This window comes from Ursus americanus, chromosome 24 (genome assembly GCF_024610735.1).
Source record: "Ursus americanus isolate L20-20 chromosome 24, mUrsAme1.1.p, whole genome shotgun sequence".
NCBI classification, from domain to species: domain Eukaryota; kingdom Metazoa; phylum Chordata; class Mammalia; order Carnivora; family Ursidae; genus Ursus; species Ursus americanus.
Window position 1 is genome coordinate 32,813,937 of NC_142150.1, and position 22,605 is coordinate 32,836,541.

The following is a 22,605-nucleotide window of genomic DNA, read 5'->3' on the forward strand; positions in this document are numbered from 1 at the left end:
TAGAGAATGGAAAGCTTTCTCCCAAGAGTAGAAGAAGAGGACAGGTCTTCTGTGTTTTAATCTCTTTTTATCTCTTTCACATACTGCACACACCTTGCTTCTCTTTGCAACCTTGCTAGGTTTAGTTTCCATTGGCGGACTTAGATCAGAGCACTGTAGTTCAGATCTGTTATTTTTCCTATATCCTTTTGTGCATGCAACATATACATATGGAGTGCTCCACATGTTTCCATCACATTTCTAAATGCTGGAAAATGGCTTAATACTTCATAGTAAACTCCCAGTTTAAGGCAAATGAGAGAAAGACCAAAAAAGGGAGGAGAAAACAATGGTGCTGAGAATGACCATGCTGAGCTTCTGGGTTTGGTAAGATTTCTCTGGCCTAGATCATCAGAAAATGTATCTCCTTATGAAATATTAGAACAACAACAACAACAATAATAATGATAAATAATACCCCACATGTGTAGAATGTGTTATTCTCTATTTTGCTCCTCCAAAAACCCTGTGAGGTTTTTATTACTATCTTTATTGAACATATGAGAAAATTTAAGATCATATATGTTAAATTGTTCCTTTCAACTATTTAACATTAACCTCTGAGAAAACCTTCCTGCTTCAAAGTCTTTTCATTGCATTCTTGAGTTCTTCTTTTCTCATGGACATAGATCGGGGGATTTAACATGGGGGTGATAATGGTGTAAAATACAGCCACCATCTTATCCTCTGAAAAGGTAGTATCAGGACGCATATACATGAAAGTACAGGGGCCAAAAAAGATGATGACCACAGCAATGTGGAAGCCACAGACAGAGAGTACTTTGTGCCTACCTTCTGCTGAGTGTTTTCACAGGGACATCTGGATGATGGTACAGGAAATTATCAGGATTACAAAGCTCCCGAGAGCAATGGTACCACTGTTGGCTGTCACCACAACACCAACAACATATGTGTCTGTGCAGGCAAGTTTCAGCACAGGGTGGACATCACAAAAGTAGTGCTCAATATCATTGGGTCCACAAAAGGTAACTGGACTACCAGAGCCACTTGGATAATGGAGAGTAAGAACTGACCTATCCAGGTCCCCAGCAACCTTTTATTGCATCTGTCCCAGTCCATGATAGTCATACAGTGTAGGGTTTTACAGATATCCAAATAATGGTCATAGGCCATTATAGTAAAGATGAAGATCTCCATGTAACCAAAACAATATACCCTAAAGAGTTGCAGCAGGCACCCCATATAGGAGATACTTTTGCTCTTGGCTCATATGTCAACAAACATTTTGGGACCTGTGACCGAAGAGTAACAAATATTCACAAAAATTGTGAATTTTATTGACGAAGAAATACGCGGGAAACTTGAAAATTTCACCCATGTAAACAGTCAGCATGATGAGGAGGTTTTCCAGAGAATGACCTTGTAGAAGAAAGAAACCACCAAGAAGAAAACTTCTTTAAACTCTAGGTTCTGAGAAAGACCCCAGAAAATGAATTCAGTTACATGGTTCATTTTTTCCCATGGAATTATTATAGCACAGCAAGTTCCCAAGAGACAATGAAATTATCTAAAAGATAAAAACATAACAAGAATAACAAAATTTATTTATGATTCAAAATAAATGAGAATCCTAGTAGAGACAAGTGGATAAATGGGTAATTCCTGCTCCTTGACACGCATAATTAGTGGAATTGAGGTGTACATATTTTTATCATCTTACCTCCATGTTTAGTCCATTCATTCATATTAGATGAGGAAACAAAGTCCAGAGACATAAAGAAAATTATCTAAGTCAAAAATCTAACCAAGAAACTCAGTTTTTTAAGGCTTATTTCTGTTTGTTTGTTTTTAGAAATTTAGTAATTCTAATTCTGTGTAAGACAGTTAACTAATTTTGAAACAATTCAGTGTTGGGGGGATATGGTAATGTTCATATATCTGGAAAAGCTCATCTTAGTTTTGTTACAGAAGTGAAAACATGTCCCCATATTTTCCCTTCTGAATACTGCCAATAGTGTTGATATAGTTAGTTGAGTATGGGCAATCTCTGCAGGTTCTTCTTAGAATACTCTGACCTTTGAGTACATGAATTTATGGTCCCCTATTTGATATCAGGCTCTTAGAGTCAAGAGGCCATGGGTATAGTTAAAAGAAGACCAGAATTATACACGTCTCCTTCTGATAAGATGGTGCTGTAATTCCAGAAAATATTTAGCTCCATGGGCTTCTGTTACCCCATTTGTGAAATGAGAAAATTTCAGTTTTATTACCGTTATCATATGAGCAGTTATTTGTAGTTTGAAATTAAATCCATTCTTTCAGCCTGGGAAAGCCATCAAACTCTTATGAAGAGGCAGAGATAAAGTAGATAAAGCAATGAAAGGAACTGCTGGTGACATTTCAGGACCTGTTGGATTTGAAAGGAGGGGAAGTGAAATCTAGTGATTTCTTGTTTTCTTTATCAGTGTTTGAGGATTCCTTAGAATTACTTTTAAACATCTGCCTGTTATTTAAAAAATTAAAAAGTCACAGGGAAAAAAAAGGAAGGACTCTGTCCTTAATCTCACTAATTCCTCCATGTGTCCTTTAATTTTTCATGTTTCATGTTAGTTTATATTGTTCTCCCAGTCAGGATGCATTAGCTATTTCAAAGAGGCTATCCCTGGAAATATTTTGAATAGATTTACGAAGAGGACAGTATCGGATGCATCTTCAGTGCTGGGACTTCAGCTGTGCTAGTGAGGTCACCAGAACTCACGTGTGGAAAGGAGTATGTACAATAGCTTTGACCTAAACTTACAAGTTCCTCCTGCAACTGAGCCACAGACGTAGAAGACTCCTCTAGGGGTAGGTGAGGAGGGCACTGCACAGTGTCCTAGGCCATCATCAGGCATTGTGTCTGTCTGAGGCCGCATCCCTCCAGGTCTGTCACGTGTAGCACATACAGCTTCTACCGTACTCTGTGCTCTCAGCTGTCCCTTTGCAGCAACATAGTGCCTGGCTCTTCCAGCTTTCTGGAAACTACAGGGCTTTATATTCTCAGATCTGTGTATTATGGCTGATAGAGTAGTGATTGCAGATGTGCCGTCTATTATATGGCACAAAATATGATAATAATAATGGTAAAAATCATAGTAGTAATAATAATAAAGGCTTAGACTCGAGTACCCCCTGCTTTTACATTTTCATTCTCCTTTTTATTTTCCAGATGAATTAAAACATACAAACAAACAGAAACCCTAGAAAACACAACTATTTTCCACCGAGAGAGTCCTTCTAGCTAAGAGGTCTCAAGACTAGTAGTAGTTGACAACTGGGATCATGACCTGAGCCGAAGGCAAATGCTTAACCCACTTATCCAGCCAGGCACCCGGTGTTGACTTATTGGGAGGTTAAGTATATGTTAAAGAGATGTGTGTAGGTGCTAGGTGGATAAGCAATGTATTAACTTTCCTGGGCCTAGGGTGCTCAAATAGTTCTTTGACTATCCTTTTAGGTTGTGACTTTGAGATGTTTCTGGATGATACTAATTTTTGAATTGGAAGGCTGAATAAAGTAGTTTGCTCTCACTAAAGAAGGGTCCTCAAAGAACCAAACAAAGTCATCTGAAATTACAAAAGGCTAACCTCCCCTGAGTAAGAGGACGATCTCCTGCCTGAGAGCCTTCAGACTGAACCGTTGGCTCTTCTGTCTCACGGCTTGCACACGGACTCATGAACTCTTCCTGACTCCACAGCAGCCTCCTGCCCACGGACCTGAACGGAGTCATTGACTCTTACTGGCTTATAGCAGTTTCTGGTCTTTGGACTCCCAGTGGGACATACTGTGTAGATCTTGTGGTATGCAAACACATATTCAGCATTGAGAAAGAAGGGATATCTGACCCACGTTACAAGGCAGATAAACTCTGATGACGTAGTGAATGAAACCGCCTGTTACTTTTTAATAAACTTCAGACTCTTTAGCAGGTTCATATTTACACGGAATTGTGGAAATGATACAGAGTTCCCACGTGCTCTGCACTCAGTTGCCCCTGTCACCGTCTTCCATAGTATGGTACATTTGTCACAACTCCTTCACTTCACATGAACACATTCTTTTTAACTAATATCCATACTTTTTTCAGATAACTTTGACTTTAACTACTGCCGTTTTTCTTCTCCAGACTCTCGTCCAGATGCCACAGCACATCCCGGTGTCATGTCTTCTTCAGTAGCTACAGACGGTGACAATTTCTCTGAATGTTCTTTTATTTGTTTATTTCAAGTAATATTAACGTACAGCTGTAGATTAGTTTCAGGTGGGTAAAATAATGCTTCTACAATTCTAAAGACAGCTGGGTGGTGTGTGTTCAGCTCAGGTCATGATCCCAGGGTCCTGGGATGAGCCCTGCATGGGGATCTCTCCTCAGTGGGGAGCCCCTTCTCCCTCTCCCTCTGCTGCACCCTCTGCTTGTGCTTTGTCTCTCTCTCCCTCCCTCTGTCTCTTTCTGACAAATAAATAAATATATAATAACTTAAAAAAATTCTATACTCAATTCCCGTCACAATCAGTGTATCCTTAACTTTTTTCTTTTTTTTAAGATTTATTTATTTATTTATGGAGAGAGAGAGAGCTCAAGCAGGAGGAGGGCAGAGGAACAGATAGAGAAGCAGACTCCCTACTGAGTATGGAGCCACATGAGGGGCTCAATCTCAGAACCCTGAGATCATGACCTGAGCCTAAAACAAGAGTGGGAGGCTTAACTCACGGAGGAAACCAGGTGCCCCTTAAGCTTTCTTGCTTTAGATGAACTTGACAGTTTTTAGGAGAACTACTCAGACATTGTATATAAAAACCTTTGTTGAGGAATTGTCTGATATTTTCGTCAGGATTGGACTGGCGTTATGGGTTATTCGGAGAATGGTCATACAGGCAAAGTGCCATTTGCATCACATCATGCCGGTGAGTACATAGTTTCAATGTGACTTATCACCACTGACGTTAACCTTGATCACCTGGTTGAGGTAGTGTCTGCCATGTTTCTCCTCTGTATATTTGCTTCCCTTGCCCCATTCCGCAGTGTGCCATTTGGAAGGAACTCGTTTTGTACAGTCCACAAATGAGGGACTGGGTGCATTAGGAATGCTTTTTTATGGGACATGTATCTATTATCCCCTATTTAGTAGTTATTTATTTAAGTGTCTAGATCATTATGAACTTGTGGATTTTTTGTACTATGAGTTATATTTCAACTCAGTGTCATTTGTTTTGTCGCTCAAACCTTTTCCAAATTTTGGCACTGGAGGATCTTTCCATGGCTCTTGTGTCCCTTTGGCATATTCTCATCAAAGTGTCAGTGTACTTGTGTGTGTGTATGTGTGTGTGCGTGCGTGTGTGCATATATTAGTACTTCTTTACCTTTCAGCATTACACGATGTTCAAGTTTATCTTGTACATTCCCTGCCCCAGACCTATAATCAGCTGTGTCTTTAAGAAATCCTAAATCATTTGCCTGGATAATGGTATCAGGAACTAAGTCCTGGCCATTAGATCACTAGCTAATCACCGTTGTTATATTCCAGTCAAAAGACATCATTTATCCCCTAATCAACACCTTTAATTGCAAGAAGAGATCACTTTTTTCCTATAATCTAACAGTACTGAAGATTTAGTTCTTTGTCACATCTAGCTCATGTGTCTTTCTTTCTTTCTTTCTTTTTTTTTTTTTTTTAAGATTTTCTTTATTTGAGAGGGAGAGAGATTGAGAGAATTAGTGGGAGGAGCACAGAGAGAGAATCAAACTCCCTGCAGGGAAGGGAGACCTATGCAGGACTTGATCCCAGGACCCTGGGATCATGACCTGAGAGGAAGCCAGATGCCTAACCAAATGAGCATCCCAGGCACCCTAGGTCATGTGTCTTAATTAAAAGGAAAGGGACACTTTAGGGAATGACCTTCCCCATACTATTATATTTTGCATCATGCATGTTTAAATACTCCTGCAGGAAAGGCAAAGAGAAGCATTTCCCAGTCAAAATTACACGTGAGGGTGGATTTCAGAACATTTGGGATGCATCCAGGACCAACTTCGTCTTCTGGCCTGCAGGCGAGAACCTGAGCCTCAGTGGCATTAAAAGGCATCAGACAGAAATTTAGAAGCGTGTTTTTTTTTTGTTTTTTTTTTTTTTTTTATTCTCATTTGAACAAATAGTGGCCAAATTACCTTGAGAAGAAAAGAGGACTACTGAACATCCTACCCTTTGCATGAGCTCTCATCAGAACTGGTAAGATTTGTGTAGGTGATTAACATAACTGTATTTTATACTCAGAGAAATGTGATCTGATCAATGCCACAGTGTGCATCTAACACAGAAAAAGCCTTTGTGAAAGGATAGGAAGTTTAGGGAATTTTCTAGAAGTGTTTTACAATCTAAAATGAGAAGACAGAATAAAAGATATGCACAGCAGCTCCTGCTGGAGAGAGAAGCAAATAGAAATAACATCTATTTCAGTGTTCCAGGAAATGTTCCATGGAGATGATGATTTTACTTTGGATGGAGTAGGCTTCCCTTTTCAGTGGTAAATGTGTATTTAATAGGACCAAAAATATTGAATCATAACAATAGGAAATTCTCTTAATTCTTTCATTCACTCTCTAAATACTTATTATTAAATATGTACTTTTTTCTACATGCTTAAATTCAAAAGTGAACAGATAAAGATTAACGTCCTTATGTTGCTTCATTCCAACATATGCCACTCATATCTATTAATCTACGAATGATACTCTGTCTCAGTTTATAACTCTGTCAGGTAGTTAGAGAGACGGTAGATGATAGATAGATGATAGATTGGTATGTAGATGCATGGATGGATGGATAGATAACTTTTTATAATACATAACTGTTAGAATTCATCCTGTTTTCACCCCTGTCTGCTGAAGAGTTGGACTAAGGGCATATTTGGCGAACTCCTAAGAATGCAGGGGAACCTGTATGATTGGCAGTGTGGTTGGGGCATGATGTGGTAATGACCCTTGACCCAGAACTGACTCTATGGCTGACTCACCCTCTCACCCAGATATTTAAATCTTACTCTGGCCCTGGGAATCTTGCTGTTTCTGCAGCCTATGTCAGAAGACAGTTGTTATCATTCAGTAATATGCCAATGCAACTAACAAACCATCTACTAAGAGAAGGTTACTAAAAGCTTTATTTTTAATGCAGCATCATTATGCCATATTTTCAATGGTAAAAGGAATGTTTTAAAAGGTAAGTCATCCACTGAACTTTGATTCCAAGAATGCGATTTCCCCACCCTGAGGCCACAAATATTCTGCTATCTCTGTACTCTCTTAAATACAATTGATATGAGTCCATGTGTGTGTGAGATACATATTATTTTTCTGCAGTTAACAAAAATATTACCATCCTCTGCATTGAGTCCTGAACTCTAACACTTTTCAACTTATTTTAGCAACCATTGCCTACATACCCACTTACTTTTTATTCATGATTGCATAAATACCATCCCTGATTCGATTCGTTTCCTTTCTGATCAACATTGGAGTGGTTTCTTACCCTTTGCCAGCTTGGAAAGGACTGCCGTGATAATCTTTGTGCCTGGGAGTGACATCCCTTGCAGCCAGTGGAAACACCAGACCTATGTCTTTGTGCCATTGAAGTGACATAAATGTTGAAAATCACTCCCCAAGACAATTCACCCCCTTAAACTCCTACCAAAGATATATGGGATCAATTGTTTCAAACATCATTTTCATGAATGTTTGTTAAGAGGCATTTATCAAAAAGGTCACTTTATTAATCTGATAAGTGAAATGATATATAATTGGAATTTAAATTTGAATGTATTTTTCTATGAATGAAATTATATTTCCACATTATTTTTTAATAAGAAGAGTTTCTTTTGAACATAGCTCTTTTTCAATTTTAACTTGTACTGATTATTTTTGAAGATTGTATTTATTAATTTAGAGAGAAAGAGAGAGAGAGATTGAGCAGGGCTGAAGGCAGAAAAGAGGTAGAGACAGAATCCCGAGCAGGCTCCTTACTCAGTGTGGAACGAATCGTGGGCTGATCCCACAACCCTGAGATCCAGACCTGAGTGTAAATCAAAGAATCTTATGCTTAATCAGACTGAGGCACTCATGAACCCTGTGCATTGTGTTATCGAGATTGATCTCTGAGATCCATTTATATTTGAGAAAATTATGCTTCTGTGTGGAATACATGTTGTAATGTCCTTAAATGACTTGATACTTATGCATTTAATTGTGTTACTATTTGGAAAATATATGTGATGAGGACAGAGAAGGTTATTCCACTGTTTGTTATATATAAATAAATATAAGATTTCATTCTATTTCTATCTTCCCTTACTGAAGTCAGGGTATAGGACACTCAAAACAGATTCCAAGAACTCTATTATAAGATTCAGCTATGACTTAGAGTGTCCTTAGCACATTTTCTAAATCCCTGGTGCATAAAATAACATGATACTTGAAAGAATATTTCATTTTATCACAAATGGTCTCTATCTGTCCTTTATTTTATTCCCAGTCTCCCCTTGTTTCTTAAGAAAATATGCTGAAAGACCCATTAGAATACTGAACCAGGCGAAGAACTTAACTTTGGACAACATGATATGATTTAAAATGTTCAATGTTTTATGATGGAAGATGAATTTAGATCTCTAGACAACTAGAAATTATCGAGCGTAAAGTAACATTGACATGGAAATAGAATAAAATAAATTTCATGATGGACTGAACCGATTGATTGAATGCTCACTGCTAAAATATTGTCTGTCTCCTGTCCTGTCTATCTCTCTGTATCTCTCTTAGGTTTCATTAAGAAAAACACTATCAATTCTTTCTACATCACTCCTTGAATGCTCAGAATATTTACTAGTAGATACTTTATAAATGAACTACCAAGGTCAAAGAGTGTGAAAGCACATTATGTAAATCATGCAAGAGTTTTCTCCATTTTGCGACATTCTACCCTAATAGTTCCTTGATGTAAACTAAGAAAAGACATTCAGCTCAGAAAGATATTTTCTCATACCAAATTCACTAAATCAATGTTTTAAAGCCTGAAGAATCAGGTATCTTTCATTATTGATACCTTTAGTTGCTTCCATAAGCAATCACGTGAATAGACTCAGAATAAGTATTATGATTTCCATTTTATTCAGAAGAAAACAACAGAGAAGGGAAGAGATTACACACGGTAAGTGGCATACCCATGATCAAGAATATGGATTTGACCTTCAAATGGAGCATTCATTACATAATATTTCTTTGCAGATTAATTATTTCTAACCAGTGCTTTCTCCACTTTGCCTGAAATAATGCAACAAAATCACAGCGTAACTGAGTTCATACTGTTAGGATTGACCCAAGATCCTATGAGACAGAAAATGGTGTTTGTAATCTTCTTCATTTTTTATTTGGGAACTGTGGTAGGGAATTGGCTTATTATTGTGACCATCAAGTCCAGCCAGACACTTGGGAGCCCCATGTACTTTTTCCTATTTTATTTGTCCCTTGTTGATTTCTGCTTTTCAACTTCCATAACCCCCAGACTAATTGTGGATTCACTCTCTGCAAAAAGAATCATATCTTACAATGAATGCATGACTCAAGTCTTTGCACTACATTTCTTTGGCTGCATGGAGGTCTTTGTGCTCATCCACATGTCTCTTGATCGCTATGTGGCCATCTGTAAGCCTTTACGTTACCCAACCATCATGAGAAGGCAGGTCTGCACCATCCTGATTGTTCTTGCATGGGTAGGGTCTTTTATTCATTCTATAGCCCAGATTATCTTGGCCTTGAGATTGCCTTTCTGTGGACCCAATTTGATTGATCATTACTGCTGTGATTTGCAGCCCTTGCTGAAACTTGCTTGCATGGACACATATGTGATCAACCTGCTGTTGGTGACTAACAGTGGGGCCATTTGCTCAACCGGTTTTGTGATTCTGATGATCTCATACATTGTCATCTTGCATTCCCTGCGAAACCACAGTGCAGAAGGGAGGAAAAAAGCTCTTTCTACTTGCACTTCTCACATCATCGTAGTAATCATAAGCTTTGTCCCATGTATATTCATATATACACGCCCCCCAACCACTTTCCCCATGGACAAGATGGTGACTGTATTTTATACTGTTGGGACCCCTTTTCTTAACCCACTCATCTACACACTGAGGAATGCAGAAGTGAAAAATGCCATGAGGAAGCTCTGGCGTATCAAAATTACCTCAGAAAGCAAATGATGAATTGAGGGCTTTGTCTGACTGCTTAATCTGTACAGATACCATGTATGATAGCAAATATCCTGACTTGCCCAATGGACTCTAATATAATGCAACTGATTTCCTTCCGCTTTTTTGTACTTCTGTCGTCAAAGTAATAGCTTCCCTTCTAAAGCCAGCCTGGTTCTTTCTTTTCCTGAGAGCTCAATTCTGACATTGCTGATTATGATGTACTCCTCAATCTCGGTCTACACTCTGGTTTTATAAGGAGAAAGATATTTATACAATCACAACTGTTCAAACTGTGAGCATCCATAAATAAAGAATAGCCTGTTCTCCATGACTTGTGATTATGTCTCTAGCACATTTAAAATAAGGTATCCTGCTTTCTCGAATGAGTTCTCAACATTTGCTACAACATGGACGGCACTGGAGGAGATAATGCTAAGTGAAATAAGTCAAGCAGAGAAAGACAACTATCATATGATTTCTCTCATCTATGGAACATAAGAACTAGGATGATCGGTAGGGGAAGAAAGGGATAAAGAAAGGGGGGGTAATCAGAAGGGGGAATGAAACATGAGAGACTATGGACTATGAGAAACAAACTGAGGACTTCAGAGGGGAGGGGGGTGGGGGAATGGGATAGACCAGTGGTGGGTAGTAAGGAGGGCACGTATTGCATGGTGCACTGGGTGTTATACACAACTAATGAATCATCGAGCCTTACATCGGAAACCGGGGATGTACTGTATGGTGACTAACATAGTATAATAAAAAAATCATTAAAAAAAATTAAAAAAAAAAGGTATCCTGCTTTCTCTTAAGACTTTCAGAGCAAAGGAACTACCTCGGGTGTTAAGAAATTCTTTTCATGCTATCATTGGTTTATCTTTAGAAAGTTACATGCAAGTGAACCAAAGGCCAAACGGACACACACACACACACACACACACACACACATATGTATATATATAATTTTTCTCTTATGTAAATTTTCTCATTTCCTTTGTTAAGGTAACAAGGTGTTATTTATGGGTTTTTTAAATGTAGTATTATACAGGCCTCGAGATATATCAGCCAAATTTGATGATTAGTACATAGGAGCTACAACAAGAGACTTCTACATCACTAAGACGGAAAGAAGTAAAGTAATGTATGTTGTCAAGACCAAATAAGAATTTAAATTCACCATAGATACAACATAGTTTCTTTTATTTTATAGTAATTTTTTATTATGTTATGTTAGTCACCATACAGTACATCATTAGTTTTTGATGTAAAGTTCCATGATTCATTATTTGCGTAAAACACCCAGTACACCATGCAATACGTGCCCTCCTTAATACCCATCACCGGCCTATCCATGTCCCCCACCCGCCTCCCCTCTGAAGCCCTCAGTTTGTTTCCCAGAGTCCATAGTCTCTCATGGTTTCTCAGATTGAAGTACAGAAAGGTAGAACCTAGTCTGAAGGAAACCTCTGTATATTGTTTCATTTAAAATTGGGTTGTATCAATGGAATAAATGAAAGTACCAGAGGTGTTCCGAGATAGTCACTTGACTTGTCTCTAGTTCATGAAATTAGAGAGATCTTACTTTTACAGCAGGAAGCCATGTTGTTTCTCTTTGTTCTTTCCTATTAAAGGGGTAGTGTGGATTCACACATTGGAGTTACCCACAGAATTTTAATGTTCATGGTGCATGGAGCAGATTATTATTCATACCTTGAATATGTGCATACCAGGGCCTATATCATGAAATTTTAAAATTCATTGATTTCAGAATGTACAAAAATACTAATTCAAAGGTATATGTGCCCTCTGATGTTTACATCAGCAATAAATAGCAGTTAAATAGGTGCTGGGGATTAAGGAGTACAATTGTGTTGAGCATTCGGTGCGGTATGTAAATTGTACACCTGGAACTCATATTACGCAGTATGATAATTAACTGAAATTTGAATACAAACTTCCAAAAAATAAATAAATGAAATTCATTGAATTCAATGTATTCTAGTGTACCACATCGTCAGTAAGTGTTACAAGATTCCATTTCATTTTTAATGGTATTCCCCATTATTTACCTGGAAATGTTTTTAATGCCAATAGTTTCCTGCTGTCAAAGTTTTTAAAAAAATCAGCAAAATATCACGTTTTCACTGTTCTCACTACTTTTTGCTTTTGGGGTTATTATGAAGCTTAGTGACAGCACCAGTCTCCCAATGTTGGCATGTTGACGGACAAAACTTATACACATATTCAATTGTACAACTTGGTATTTTGATATACATATAATGTGTAAAGATTACCACAAATTAACTATTTAGCACATCTGTCTTCTCTATATAGTTACCATTGTGTGTGCGTGTGTAAGAAGATTTAATTTAAGATCTGTCCTTTTTGCGATTTCAAGTATAACTTATGGTATTGTTAAGTATAAAGACCCTTCTATATATTAGCTCTCTAGAACTTATTCATTCTACGTAACTGAAACTCTGCACACTTGGGCCAAAATCTCTTCATTTCCCAATCCCTGGACCCTGGTAACCATCAATCTACTCTCTGCTTCTGTGAGTTGAACTATATCATTTCCACATGTAAGTGAGATCATGCAGTATTTCTCTTTCTATGTCTTGCTTGTTTCACTTAACATCAAGTCCTTCAGCTCCACCCATGTTATTGCAAGTGGCAGAAATTTCCCCTTTTTAAAAGTCTGAATAGTACAGAACTTACATTTCCTATATCGATTCATCAGTCAGGGATGATATTGTATCCACACCTTGGCTACTGTGAATATGATGCAATGAACCTGGGAATGCAGATAACACTCCACAATCATGATTTCAGGTCCTTTGGACATATACCCAACAGTAGGACTGATGGGTGGTAGTTCTACTTTTAACTTTTTTGAGAAACTCTATACTCTTTTGCATAATGACTGTACCAATTTACATACCCATCAGTAGTGTACATGGGATCCCTTTTCTCCACATCCTCACCAACATTTCTTATCTCTTGTCTTCTTGATAGTAGCCATTCTAACAGAGGTGAACTGAATCTCATTATGATTTTGATTTGTATTTCCCTGATGATGAATGATGTTGAGCACCTTTTGATGTACCTGTTGGCCATTTGTATGTCTTTGGAAGCCATCTATTCTGTCCCTCTGCCTATTTTATATCTATTTAGATCATCTTACCTCTACCATTAGTGCATTCATTCACATTATGAGGAAAAAAGTTCAGAGACGTAAAGCAAATTCTCTAGGTCACACATCTAACAAAGAAACTCACGTTTTAATTTCTTTTTTCATTTCTTTGTTTCTAGAGATTTAGTTGTTCTAATTATATATATGACAGTCAACTAATTTCAAAACAATTCAGTGTTAGGGGATATGGTAATGTTCATATGTCTGGAAGAGCTCATCTTATTTTTGTTACAGAAGTGAAAACTTGTCCCCATATTTTCCTTTCTGAATAGTGCCAGGAGTGTTCAAGTAGTTGAGTATGGGCAACCTCTGCAGGTTCTTCTTAGAATACTCTGACCTTTGAGTACAGGAATTTATGGTCCCCTATTTGATATCAAGCTGTTATAGTGAAGAGGTGGTGGGTATAATTAGAAAGAGCACAAAGACTTCACATGTCTCCTTCTGAGCCAACGGTGCTGTAATTCTAGATAAATCGTTTAGCTTCATGGGCTTCTGTAACCCCATTTGTGAAATGAGACAACTTCAGTTTTATTGCAGTTATCATATGAGCAGTTATTTGTACTTTGAAATTAAATCCATTCTTTCAGCCTGGGGTAGCCATCAAACTCTTATGAAGAGGCAGAGATAAAGTAGATAAAGCAATGAAAGGAACCGCTGGAGATGCATCAAGACCTGTTGGATTTGAAAGGAGGGGAAAGAGAGGTGAACAGAAGGGAGAATGAACCATGAGAGACTGTGGACTCTGGGAAACAAACTGAGGGCTTCAGAGCGGGGGGGCGGGGGGATTGGGATAGGCTGGTGATGGGTATTAAGGAGGGCACGTACTGCATGGTGCACTGGGTGTTATACACAAATAATCAATCATGGAACATTGCATCAAAAACCGGGATGTACTGTATGGTAACTAATATAACAAAATAAAAACTATAAAAAAAATGAAAGGAGGGGAAGTGAAATCTCAGTGATTCCTTGTCTTCCCTATGAGTGTTTGAGGATTCCCTAGCAATTACTTTTAAACATCTGTCTGTGATCTAAAAAATTAAAAAGTCACAGGGAAAAAAAAGGAAGGACTCTGTCCTTAATCTCACTAATTCCTCCATGTGTCCTTTAATTTTTCATGTTTCGTACTAGTGTATATTGTTATCCTAGTCAGGATGCATTAGATATTTCAAAGAGGCTATCCCTGGAAATATTTTGAATAGATTTACGAAGAGGAAAGTATCAGATGCATCTTCAGTGCTGGGACTTCAGCTGTGCTAGTGAGATCACAAGAACACATGTGTGGAAAGGATTATGTGTAGGATTACAAGTTCCTCCTGCAACTGAGCCACAGACGTAGAAGACTCCTCTAGGGGTAGGTGAGGAGGGCACTGCACAGTGTCCTAGGCCATCATCAGGCATTGTGTCTGTCTGAGGCCGCATCCCTCCAGGTCTGTCACGTGTAGCACATACAGCTTCTACCATACTGTGTGCTCTCAGCTGTCCCTTTGCAGCAGCATTGTGCTTGGCTCTTCCAGCTTTTAGGAAACTACAGGGCTTTGTTTTCTCAGATCTGTGTATTATGGCTGATAGAGTAGTGTTCACACGTGTGCCGTCTATTATATGGCACAAAATATGATAATAATAACGGTAAAAATCATAATAGCAATAATACTTCAGGCTTAGACTCGAGTACCCCCTGCTTTTACGTGTTCATCCTCCTTTTTATTTTCCAAATGAATTAAAATATACAAACAAGCAGAAAGCCCAGAAAACATAACTATTTTCCACTGAGAAAGCACTTCTAGCTAAGAGGTCTCAAGACTAGTAGTAGTTGACAACTGGGATCATGACCTGAGCCGAAGGCAAATGCTTAACCCACTTATCCAGCCAGGCACCTGGTGTTGACTTTATTGGGAGGTTAAGTTTATTTGAAAGAGATGTGTGTAGGTGCTAGGTGGATAAGCAATGAACTTGCACTGGCTAAGTTTATGTATTAACTTTCCTGGGCCTAGGGTGCTCAAATAGTTCTTTGACTATCCTTTTAGGTTGTGACTTTGAGATGTTTCTGGATGATACTAATTTTTGAATTGGAAGGCTGAATAAAGTAGTTTGCTCTCACTAAAGAAGGGTCCTCAAAGAACCAAACAAAGTCATCTGAAATTACAAAAGGCTAACCTCCCCTGAGTAAGAGAACGATCTCCTGCCTGAGAGCCTTCAAACTGAACCGTTGGCTCTTCTGTCTCACGGCTTGCACACTGACTCATGAACTCTTCCTGACTCCACAGCAGCCTCCTGCCCACGGACCTGAACAGAGTCATTGACTCTTACTGGCTTATAGCAGTTTCTGGTCTTTGGACTCCCAGTGGGACATACTGTGCAGACCTTGTGGTATGCAAACACATATTCAGTATTGACAAAGAAGGGATATCTGACCCATGTTACAAGGCAGATAAACTCTGATGACGTAGTGAATGAAACCGCCTGTTACTTTTTAATAAACTTCAGACTCTTTAGCAGGTTTATATTTACACGGAATTGTGGAAATGATACAGAGTTCCCACGTGCTCTGCACTCAGTTGCCCCTGTCACCGTCTTCCATAGTATGGTACATTTGTCACAACTCCTTCACTTCACATGAACACATTCTTTTTAACTAATATCCATACTTTTTTCAGATAACTTTGACTTTAACTACTGCCGTTTTTCTTCTCCAGACTCTCGTCCAGATGCCACAGCACATCCCGGTGTCATGTCTTCTTCAGTAGCTATAGACGGTGACAATTTCTCTGAATGTTCTTTTATTTGTTTATTTCAAGTAATATTAACGTACAGCTGTAGATTAGTTTCAGGTGGGTAAAATAATGCTTCTACAATTCTAAAGACAGCTGGGTGGTGTGTGTTCAGCTCAGGTCATGATCCCAGGGTCCTGGGATGAGCCCTGCATGGGGATCTCTCCTCAGTGGGGAGCCCCTTCTCCCTCTCCCTCTGCTGCACCCTCTGCTTGTGCTTTGTCTCTCTCTCCCTCCCTCTGTCTCTTTCTGACAAATAAATAAATATATAATAACTTAAAAAAATTCTATACTCAATTCCCGTCACAATCAGTGTATCCTTAACTTTTTTCTTTTTTTTAAGATTTATTTATTTATTTATGGAGAGAGAGAGAGCTCAAGCAGGAGGAGGGCAGAGGAACAGATAGAGAAGCAGACTCCCTACTGAGTATGGAGCCACATGAGGGGCTCAATCTCAGAACCCTGAGATCATGACCTGAGCCTAAAACAAGAGTGGGAGGCTTAACTCACGGAGGAAACCAGGTGCCCCTTAAGCTTTCTTGCTTTAGATGAACTTGACAGTTTTTAGGAGAACTACTCAGACATTGTATATAAAAACCTTTGTTGAGGAATTGTCTGATATTTTCGTCAGGATTGGACTGGCGTTATGGGTTATTCGGAGAATGGTCATACAGGCAAAGTGCCATTTGCATCACATCATGCCGGTGAGTACATAGTTTCAATGTGACTTATCACCACTGACGTTAACCTTGATCACCTGGTTGAGGTAGTGTCTGCCATGTTTCTCCTCTGTATATTTGCTTCCCTTGCCCCATTCCGCAGTGTGCCATTTGGAAGGAACTCGCTTGTGTACAGTCCACAAATGAGGGACTGGGTGCATTAGGAATGCTTTTTTCTGGGACATGTATCTATTATCCCCTATTTAGTAGTTATTTATTTAAATGTCTAGATCATTATGAACTTGTGGATTTTTTGTACTATGAGTTATATTTCAACTCAGTGTCATTTGTTTTGTTGCTCAAACGTTTTCCAAATTTTGGCACTGGAGGATCTTTCCATGGCTTTTGTGTCCCTTTGGCATATTCTCATCAAAGTGTCAGTGTACTTGTGTGTGTGTATGTGTGTGTGCGTGCGTGTGTGTATGTATTAGTACTTCTTTACCTTTCAGCATTACACGATGTTCAAGTTTATCTTGTACATTCCCTGCCCCAGACCTATAATCAGCTGTGTCTTTAAGAAATCCTAAATCATTTGCTTGGATAATGGTATCAGGAACTAAGTCCTGGCCATTAGATCACTAGCTAATCACCGTTGTTACATTCCAGTCAAAAGACATCATTTATCCCCTAATCAACACCTTTAATTGCAAGAAGAGATCACCTTTCTTCCCATAATCTAACAGTACTGAAGATTTAGTTCTTTATCACATCTAGCTTATGTGTCTTTCTTTCTTTCTTTTTTTTTTTTTTTAAGATTTTCTTTATTTGAGAGGGAGAGAGATTGAGAGAAGGAGTGGGAGGAGCACAGAGAGAGAATCAAACTCCCTGCAGGGAAGGGAAACCTTTGCAGGACTTGATCCCAGGACCCTGGGATCATGACCTGAGAGGAAGCCAGCTGCCTAACCAAATGAGCATCCCAGGTGCCCTAGTTCATGTGTCTTAATTAAAAGGAAAAGGACACTTTAGGGAATGACCTTCCCCAGACTCCTATATTTTGCATCATGCATGTTTAAATACTCCTGCAGGAAAGGCAAAGAGAAGCATTTCCCAGTCAAAATTACATGTGAGGGTGGATTTCAGAACATTTGGGATGCATCCAGGACCAACTTCGTTTTCTGGCCTGCAGGCGAGAACCTGAGCCTCAGTGGCATTAAAAGGCATCAGACAGAAATTTAGAAGCACTTTTTAAAAAAATTCTCATTTGAGCAAATAGTGGCCGAATTACCTTGGGAAGAAACGAGGACTACTGAACATCCTACCCTTTGCATAAGCTCTTATCAGAACTGGTAAGATTTGTGTAGGTGATTAACATAACTGTATTTTATACTCAGAGAAAAGTGATCTGATCAATGCCACAGTGTGCATCTAACACAGAAAAAGCCTTTGTGAAAGGATAGGAAGTTTAGGGAATTTTCTAGAAGTGTTTTACAATCTAAAATGAGAAGACAGAATAAAAGATATGCACAGCAGCTCCTGGTGGAGAGAGAAGCAAATAGAAATAACATCTATTTGAGTGTTCCAAGAAATGTTCCATGGAGTTGATGATTTTACTTTGGATGGAGTAGGCTTCCCTTTTCAGTGGTAAATGTGTATTTAATAGGACCAAACAATATTGGATCATAACAATAGGAAATTCTCTTAATTCTTTCATTCACTCTCTAAATACTTATTATTAAATATGTACTTTTTCTACATGCTTAAACTCAAAAGTGAACAGATAAAGATTACCTTCCTTATGTTGCTTCATTCCAACATATGCCACTCATATCTATTAATCTACGAATGATACTCTGTCTCAGTTTATAACTCTGTCAGGTAGTTAGAGAGACGGTAGATGATAGATAGATGATAGATTGGTATGTAGATGCATGGATGGATGGATAGATAACTTTTTATAATACATAACTGTTAGAATTCATCCTGTTTTCACCCCTGTCTGCTGAAGAGTTGGACTAAGGGCATATTTGGCGAACTCCTAAGAATGCAGGGGAACCTGTATGATTGGCAGTGTGGTTGGGGCATGATGTGGTAATGACCCTTGACCCAGAACTGACTCTATAGCTGACTCACCCTCTCACCCAGATATTTAAATCTTACTCTGGCCCTGGGAATCTTGCTGTTTCTGCAGCCTATGTCAGAAGACAGTTGTTATCATTCAGTAATATGCCAATGCAACTAACAAACCATCATCTAAGAGAAGGTTACTAAAAGCTTTATTTTTAATGCAGCATCATTATGCCATATTTTCAATGGTAAAAGGGAATATTTTAAAAGGTAAGTCATCCACCTAACTTTGATTCCAAGAATGTGATTTCTCCCCCCTGAGGCCACAAATATTCTGCTATCTCTGTAGTCTCTTAAATACAATTGATATGAGTCCACGTGTGTGTGAGATACATATTATTTTTCTGCAGTTAATGAAAATATTACCATCCTCTGCATTGAGTCCTGAACTCTAACACTTTTCAACTTATTTTAGCAACCATTGCCTACATACCCACTTACTTTTTATTCATGATTGCATAAATACCATCCCTGATTCGATTCGTTTCCTTTCTGATCAACATTGGAGTGGTTTCTTACCCTTTGCCAGCTTGGAAAGGACTGCTGTGATAATCTTTGTGCCTGGGAGTGACATCCCTTGCAGCCAGTGGAAACACCAGACCTGTGTCTTTGTGCCATTGAAGTGACATCAATGTTGAAAATCACTCCCCAAGACAATTCACCCCCTTAAACTCCTACCAAAGATATGTGGAATCAATTGTTTCAAACATCATTTTCATAATGTTTGTTAAGAGGCATTTATCAAAAAGGTCACTATATTAATCTCATAGGTGAAAGGATATATAATTGGAATTTAAATTTTAATGTATTTTTCTATGAATGAAATTCTATTTCGACATTATTTTTTAATAGGAAGAGTTTCTATTGCACACAGCTCTTTTTCAATTTTAATTTGCACTGCGTTATTTTTAAAGATCGTGTTTATTAATTTAGAGAGAAAGAGAGAGAGTGTGAGCAGGGCTGGAGGCAGAGAGAGAGGCAGAGACAGAATCCCAAGCAGGCTCCTTACTCTGTGTGGAGCGAAGCATGGGGCTAGGTGCCACAGTCCTGAGATCAAGGCTGAGTGGAATCAAGAGTCCTATGCTTAACACACTGATCCACTCATGAGCCCTATCCATTGTGTTTTCGAGATTGATCTCTGAGATCCATTTATATTTGAGAAAATTATGCTGTCGTGTGGAATACATGTTGTAATGTCCTTAAATGACTTGATACTTATGCATTTAATTGTGCTACTATTTGGAAAATATATGTGATGAGGACAGAAAAGATTATTCTACTGTTTGTTATATATAAATAAATATAAGTTTCCTTTCTATTTCTATCTTCCCATACTGAAGTCAGGGTATAGGACACTCAAAACAGATTCCAACAATTCTATTGTAAAGATTAAGCCATGTCTTAGAGCTTCCTTAGCATATTTTCTAAATCCCTGGTGCAAAAAATAACATAATATTTGAAAGAATATTTTGATTTATGAAAAATGTTCTGTATCTATCCTTTATTTTATTCCCAGTCTCTCCTTGTCTCTTAGGAAAATATGCTGAAAGACCCATTAGAATACTGAACAAGGCGAAGAACTTAAATTTGGACAACATAATATAATCTAAAATGTACAAGGTTTTATGATGGAAGATGATTTTAGAACTCTAAGCAACTAGAAATTATCGAGAGTAAAGTAACAGGAAGTAAACATCGTCACGGAAACAGATTAAAATAAATTTCACGATGGACTGGACCAATTGACCGAATGCTCACTGCTAAAATATTGTCTGTCTCCTGTCCTGTCTGTCTGTCTCTCTCTCTCTCTTAGGTTTCATTAAGAAAAACACTATCAATTCTTTCTACATCACTCCTTAATGCTCAGAATATTTACTAGTAGATACTTTATAAATGAACTACCAAGGTCACAGAGTGTGAAAGCACATTATGTAAATCATGCAAGAGTTTTCTCCATTTTGCAACATTCTACCCTAATAGTTCCTTGATGTAAACTAAGGAAAGACATTCAGCTCAGAAAGATATTTTCTCATACCAAATTCACTAAATTAATGTTTATAATGCCTGAAGAATCAGGTATCTTTCATTATTGACACATTTCCTTCCTTCCATAAGCAATTACATGAATAGACTCTGAATAAAAATAATGATTTCCACTTTATTCAGAATAAAACAACAGAGAAAGTAAGATATGACACACTGGTAAGTGGCACGTCCATGATCGAGAATATGGATTTGACTTCCAAATGAAGTATTCATTTCATAATATTTCTTTCTTTACAGAATAATTATTTCTAACCAGTGCTTTCTCCACTTTGCCTGAAATAATGCAGCAAAATCACAGCGTAACTGAGTTCATACTGTTAGGATTGACCCAAGATGCTATGAAACAGAAAATGGTATTTGTAATCTTCTTCGTTTTTTATGTGGGAACCGTGGTAGGGAATTTGCTTATTATTGTGACCATCAAGTCCAGCCAGACACTTGGGAGCCCCATGTACTTTTTCCTATTTTATTTGTCCCTTGCTGATTCCTGCTTTTCAACTTCCATAGCCCCTAGACTAATTGTGGATTCGCTCTCTGCAAGAAAAATCATATCTTACAATGAGTGCATGACTCAAGTCTTTGCCCTACATTTCTTTGGCTGCATGGAGATCTTTGTGCTCATCCACATGGCTCTTGATCGCTATGTGGCCATCTGTAAGCCTTTACGTTACCCAACCATCATGAGAAGGCAGGTCTGCACCATCCTGATTGTTCTTGCATGGGTAGGGTCTTTTATTCATTCTATAGCCCAGATTATCTTGGCCTTGAGATTGCCTTTCTGTGGACCCAATTTAATTGATCATTACTGCTGTGATTTGCAGCCCTTACTGAAACTTGCTTGCATGGACACATACGTGATCAACCTACTGTTGGTGTCTAACAGTGGGGCCATTTGCTTAAGCAGTTTAGTGATTCTGATGATCTCATACTTTGTCATCTTGCATTCCCTACGAAACCACAGTGCAGAAGGGAGGAAAAAAGCTCTCTCTACTTGCACTTCTCACATTATAGTAGTAATCTTAACCTTTGTCCCATGTATATTCATATATGCACGCCCCCCAACCACTTTCCCCATGGACAAGATGGTGACTGTATTTTATACTGTTGGGACCCCTTTTCTCAACCCTCTAATCTACACATTGAGGAATGCAGAAGTGAAAAATGCCATGAGGAAGCTCTGGTGTATCAAAATTACCTCAGAAAGCAAATGATGAATTGAAGGCTTTGTCTGACTACTTAATCTCTACAGATCTCAAATATGATAACATATACACTGACTTGCCCAATGGACTCCAATAGAATGCAACTGATTTCCTTATTTTTTTCTGTACTCTGCCCGCAAACTAGAAGCTTCCCTCCTAATGCCAGCCAGGTCTTTCTTTCCCTGAGAGCTCAATTCTGACATTGCTGATTATGAAATAATCCTCAATCTCAGTCTACGCTCTGGTTTGATAAGGAGAAAGATATTTATACAATCACAACTGTTCAAACTGTGAGCATCCATAAATAAAGATTAGCCTGTTCTCCATGACTT

General features: G+C 38.4%; 2 protein-coding genes and 1 pseudogene across 2 annotated transcripts; 2 read left to right on the plus strand and 1 right to left on the minus strand.

The window, feature by feature from the left end:
- Nucleotides 1-582: 582 nt before the first annotated feature.
- Nucleotides 583-1,512, minus strand: LOC123784922 (olfactory receptor 4S2-like; annotated as a pseudogene).
- Nucleotides 1,513-9,354: 7,842 nt separating this feature from the next.
- LOC123785199 (olfactory receptor 4C11-like) lies at nucleotides 9,355-10,284 on the plus strand. The gene has a single exon (XM_045786914.2). The coding sequence runs from the start codon at nucleotides 9,355-9,357 to the stop codon at nucleotides 10,282-10,284; it is 930 nt and encodes a 309-aa protein (XP_045642870.2).
- Nucleotides 10,285-21,352: 11,068 nt separating this feature from the next.
- LOC123785200 (olfactory receptor 4C11-like) lies at nucleotides 21,353-22,282 on the plus strand. Its single transcript, XM_045786915.2, has one exon. It carries the CDS (start codon nucleotides 21,353-21,355, stop codon nucleotides 22,280-22,282), a length of 930 nt encoding a protein of 309 aa, XP_045642871.2.
- The last annotated feature ends 323 nt before the right edge of the window (nucleotides 22,283-22,605 follow it).

What these genes read in the sequence shown, in the direction of transcription:
- LOC123785199 (XM_045786914.2), top strand. Translation starts at nt 9,355, where the DNA reads ATGCAACAAAATCACAGCGTAACTGAGTTCATACTGTTAGGATTGACC.
- LOC123785200 (XM_045786915.2), top strand. Translation starts at nt 21,353, where the DNA reads ATGCAGCAAAATCACAGCGTAACTGAGTTCATACTGTTAGGATTGACC.